A 5,543-nucleotide genomic window follows, 5' to 3' on the forward strand; every position below is an offset into this window, starting at 1 on the left:
ATTTTTCTCAGTCTTCATGCTTATGTTATGCTTAGGCTCAAATATTCTAATTTGCCTCACTTTTAAATATTTAACATTTATTACACACGAATTTACAGGCGCGCAGCCCTTGCATGGGTGGAACGAGCAGCGGGTCCCCAGCATCTCCGTCTTATGAGACACGTTCATATGCCTCGGTCCCATGTGGTGGTTGTCACTGTCCTCTCTTTCCTAGCAGGACCGGAGAGGCCACGTGACTTCCCTCAGACCACACAGCAAGTTTAGAGCAGAATTTGAACCCAGGGCTTCTAACTTCAATTTTTATTAATGTTTTTTATTTATTTTTGAGAGACAGAGAGACAGCGCGAGCAGCGAGGGGCAGGGAGAGAGGGAGACACAATCGGAAGCAGCTCCAGGCTCCGAGCGGTCAGCACAGAGCCTGATGTGGGGCTCGAACCCACGAACCGTGAGACCGTGACCCGGGCCGAGGCGGACGCTTATCCGCCTGAGCCCCGCCCCCCGGCGCCCGCTACGGCTTCTAACTTCAAATCCCACACACTTTTCATCGTATCATGCAGAACGGCCGCGTTCTCTTCAGACTTCACCGTTATTAAGTGAAATAGGAAAGGAACACTTCTGGGCCTTCCACAGCAAGCATCGGGACACCACAGCCTCGAGCCGGATCCAGCGCGCCCGCGTTCTGTGACCGGGCCGCGTGCGGTCACATGCTCAGATGGGAGGACCTGCCAGACCCACGGCCCGCAAAGAGCACAGTCGCGGTCCGGCCCGTTCCCGAAAGCGTCGGGCGGCCGTGCTGTGGGGCCTGGCTCTCACTCGGGGTGAGGGTTCCCGTCTCTTCCCTTGTAAACCGTCCTGGACGCAGAGCCCGGCGGCCCAGGGGCAGAACGAGGCGGCCAGGACTGGTCTCGGACCGGCAGTGCTCCTCGCAAGCTCCGCGGGGGGCGCCTGGGGGCTCAGGCGGCCCGACTGGATCTCAGGTCACCATCTCACGGTTTGTGGGCTCTCGCTGACTGTGGAGCCAGCTTGGGATTCTGTCTCCCTCTCTCCCGGCCCCTCCACACTCGTGTTCTCATGCATAAATAAATAAACATAAAAAGTTACTTAAAAATAAGATAGTTGTGTTATAAAAGCAGTAAACGTTTATTACAGAAACACAGGAAATACAAAAGGAACCTTAAGACCCGCGCCTCTTGCTTCACTGCCTGTCTCGCTACGTGAGGTGCTCCTTTCGAGCGATCGGCACCAGCACCACCTCCGGGCCGCCCGGCCTGCTAACTCTGGCGCCAGCGCCCCGGACCGCGGACGCCACACCCCGCACGGGTGGAAGGTTATGTCGCGGGGGCGGGGGCCGGGCCACTCCCCTCCGGCTCACCACGTGAGCACCGGACGCCCCGACCCTACACCTGGCTCGCGTCCTGGAGACGCGGACACGCGGACCCACTCGGGCCAGTTCCCTGCAGCTCTGCTTACGGAGCGAACACTGGGGAAACACTAGTGTGAACCACAGGACACAGAAGGGCTGTCCGGTGGCACCGGCGATCCTGTCCCGCACCAGCTGGGTGTGGTGAGGAGTGTGTCGGGGTAAAAGCCACAGACACACACACGAGAGACCACCTGCGTCCCCACCGCCTGCACCCCGTCCTCGCCAGGGGCCATGCCCTGCGCCCGCGGGGCCGCGACCCCACAGACCCCCGCCCAGCTGGCCGCCCAGATTCCTACTTCACTGGGAACAGAGAATGGTCACACCATTCCCCCCCACCCGCGTGCACCCTCCACGCACCCGCGTGCACCCCCACCGGGAAGACCCGGCCCTGCTCCAGACCCTGCCTCCCGCCCCTTCTCCAGGCCTTTGATGCTCAGTCCCCTGCTCTCTCGGGCGCCTCCCCCGGGACAGCAGGCAGAGAAGGCCGGTGCTCGCCGCCCCCACACTCAGATCCGTAACCCCCTCCACCCCCTCGGACGTTTCAGGTGCCGTGAACAGAGCGCACAAAACCCCTCTGTCCTGGCGCTTTTCTTCCTCCGGAAGCGCGATCAGGAGGTGAGTGAGTGATGTGCACGGTGAGCTTGTAGGTGACAAACAGTAAGGAAACACACCCAGCGGGCAGAGGGCAGGCGACGTGGCCAGGCAGGCCCTGTGAGAGACAGAGGACGTAGAGCCGGCTAAAGCGAGGGGCGGGGGGGCAGCAAGTGCAACGGCCCTGGGGCAGGGTCATGTCCGGCAAGGAGGCCAGGGGGGCTGACGTGGAGCAAGGAATGGGAAGGAGGTGCAGGCCCAGGGCTGCAGGGGACCCGCCTGGCTGGGGGCACGGGGACGCTGGCTCTTCCTAAACAAGAGGAAGGCAGCGGAGCAGAGGGGTGACGTGTGGGGTCGCTGCGGCTGCAGGGCCAGCGCAGAAGAGAAACACGGGGAGGCTGTGGTGACCCAGGGGGCGGTGGGGACTTGGGACAGCTTGAGGCAGCGGGTGAGACGACAGCGTCCAGAGTCTGGAGACACTGAATTCTCCGTGACGAAATATTCCAAAGACGCGGAGCGAGAGCACAGTGGAGCCTCACAAACCATCGCCCATTTCGGGAACCCCGCCTCTCGCGGAGCGCCACGTCGTCCCTGTCTGTCCCCTGATACCGTGGGCGCGCCCGGAAAAGGGCATTTTCTTATGTAAATAGATGCTGTTATCAAACTAAAAAAATGTGCTTCAAAATCTTCTCGCGGTTTTGTCCAAATGTCTCCTCAGTGTATCTGCTCGTCACTTCTCCTAAGTCTCTGCAGGTCTGCCCCAGACCCCGCCGCCCCGTGCCCGTGCTGGCCGGGGTCGGCCTCAGGCAGCGCGTGCGGCCGGGGGCAGCATGCGCCCCACCTCCTGTGCCCCCTCCTTCCCCCAGCCTGGATGTTCATGACTGAGTTTTAGACGCTACTTCTGGCTAGAATACTCCACAGACCGTGTGACCCAACAACACCGAAGGGGCTCACACATCTGGCTCTCAGTCACTTTTAGTGACGCTAAATGAACCAGCAAGTTCAGATGGTGACAGCCTGGTCCCGCCATCAGTACTCACCCAAGGAGGGGCGCCTGGGGGCTCAGTCGGTAAGCAAACGACCTCAGCTCAGGTCATGGTCTCACGGTTCATGAGTTCGAGCCCCACATCGGGCTCTGTGCTGACAGCTCGGAGCCTGGAACCTCCTTCAGATTCTGTGTGTCTCTCTCTCCGCCTCTCCCCTGCTCATTCTGCCTCTTTCTCAAAAATAAATTAAACTTTAAAAAACTCTTTAAGGATAAAAAAAAGAAATGCGTGTGGGAAGGGACACCGCGCTTCCGGGCCTTCCAGGAGCACCACTCTCCCCAAACCTCTGCGTGTTCACCAACCCGGAGGCCCCCCCGAGCCCCGTCCTGGGGGCGTGGTGGAGGCCTCCTTACACGGGCTTGGCCGCTCAGCTCACTGGCCGCCGGTGAGGGACTGAAGCCCCCTGAGGTTGGGGGGGTTCGGTTCCAGCCTCCAATCACAGGGCCGCCGGCCCCCATCCTGAAGTCACCCAGCGCCTTCCTCGCCACCTCATTAGCATAAGAAAAGACACCTTTGTGGCTCTTTTCCCTGGAAATTCCAAGGGTTTTCCAAGCTCCGTGCCAGGAACAGGACAAAATCCAAATATGTGTTTCTTCTTATGAACCCCACTACCACACCTCCGAACCTGCCGGGTCTCGGAGCAGACAGACCCTGGACTGCTCATCGGCTGATCTTAGAACAGAACATGGGGGGGGTCGCTAATGCAGTCGGGGGTCCCTCGAGAGTGCAGGGGGGACCAGAAGAGAGGCTGTGAAGAGACGTGACCGCAGATTAAGGCAAAGCAGAGTAAGGACAACATAGCCCGCCCCTCGCGAGGACTCAGGGCTGCAGAGCTGTCGCTTGGGCTAAGCCCCAAAAAAGAGGTAATTTGTTACGACAGCAAACAGGAAACTAATGCCGGTACCAGAGCGAATCACACCCTCCGTGCGCAGCGGCCAGCCCGCACCGAGCCACAGAGCGGCGCCCCGCGCAGGGACCCTGGGCGCAGTGACTCTGCCAGATGGGAATCAAAACACCGGAGCCGCAGGTCCCCAGGGTGGATGAGCCTGGGCAACGCCCTTGCCGCTGCTCTGTTTCCTTGACGCCTTCCAGGACCTGGTGCGGCTCGGCTTCCCCATTGGACGGATGGAAAAGGCAGATTGCAAAAGATGCAGAGGGCACTCAGGTCTATGGCTCCAAAGACTCGTTCTTTCCTGACAGATAAGAAGACTGTCAAAGTCACTTTAAAGGGATTTTTTTTAATTTTAGGAGAAACATTAACCAAAACATTAAATTTTGGAAGAAAATGGTAACGCCTCCGGATTGTCCCCAGCTGTGGGTCAACTGCAACTAAATTGGAACCGAACTACAAGGAGTTAAGAGAATTAGAAGACACAAGGGCGCCTGGGGGGCTCGGTCGGTTGAGCCTCTGACTTCGGCTCAGGGCATGATCTCACGGTTCGTGGGTTCGAGCCCCACATCGAGCTCAGTGCTGACAGCTAGCTCAGAGCCTGGAACCTGCCTCGGATTCTGTCTCCCTCTCTCTCTGCCCCTCCCCTGCTCATGTTCTTGCTCTCGCTCTCTCTCTCTCTCTCTCTCTCTCTCTCTCTCAAAAAGACCCACTAAAAAAGGACTCTTTTTTTTTTTAAGACAAAAGATATATAAAGAACTCATGCAACTCGTTAACAAAAGATCTGATAAATCAATTAAAAAGTGGGCAATCTGATAGACATTTCTCCAAAGACACAAAAACGGCAAAGAGATCCATGAAGACCCCATTCCCGCCCGCCTACCAGGGAAATGGGAGTCAAGGCCATAACCTACCAGCCCCAAGCGCCTGGAGGGCTGGAACTAAAGAGACGCACAACAGTAAGCTCGGAGGATGTGAAGAAACGGAACCCCCAGGTCACTAGTAGGAGTGTAAACAGGGCCCCCCTTTAACAATTTGGGAGTTCCTCAACGTCAAGGATGCGCCAGCAGTTCCCCGCCTGGTTGGCTGTCTACTCAAGATAAACTAAAACCCACGTCCACACAAAGACTTGTTCACGGCTCCCCGAGTGCAAACGATGATGAACGCATGAACGCTAAGTCAAACCGCGTATACACACACGACGGAATAGTATCTGGCGACATAAAAGGACGAAGTATTGGGACGAGAATCAAAACCGTGAGGACGCGGAGGGGAAAAGCCGGGGACGAAGGACGGAGTACTGCGTTGTTCCATTTCCAGAAGCATCCAGAACAGAGGCCCCTGTAGACACAGAAAGTACGTCCGGGGCTGCGGGGAGGGACTGCTAACGGCCGACGTTTCCTTTCGGAACCGGAGAAACGCTCCGGAACCAGATCGTGACGGCGGCGCCGAAGATACAGTAAGTACCTTCGAACCGGACGCTTTGGTGAGCTGCCTGGTGCGTAAACTGTGTCTCAATAAAGCGATTTCGTACAAAGTTTCCAAGATCGGCCGGTGTTGGCCCGCGGTTTCTGGCCGCCCCAGGGCGGAGCGC

The 5,543-nt window shown here is 58.0% G+C and overlaps 1 protein-coding gene across 1 annotated transcript in view; it reads left to right on the forward strand.

The window, feature by feature from the left end:
• SHE (Src homology 2 domain containing E) overlaps nucleotides 1-5,543 on the forward strand; it is a gene marked incomplete at its 5' end in the record, with an annotated part of 18,843 nt that overhangs the window by 1,987 nt on the left and 11,313 nt on the right. The window contains one exon of the mRNA XM_029933472.1: nucleotides 1,969-2,038. Within this exon, the coding sequence (XP_029789332.1) occupies nucleotides 1,969-2,038 (70 nt within the window). The remainder of the gene's footprint in view (nucleotides 1-1,968; nucleotides 2,039-5,543) is intronic.

This window comes from Suricata suricatta, chromosome 3, assembly GCF_006229205.1.
Source record: "Suricata suricatta isolate VVHF042 chromosome 3, meerkat_22Aug2017_6uvM2_HiC, whole genome shotgun sequence".
Classification (NCBI taxonomy): domain Eukaryota; kingdom Metazoa; phylum Chordata; class Mammalia; order Carnivora; family Herpestidae; genus Suricata; species Suricata suricatta.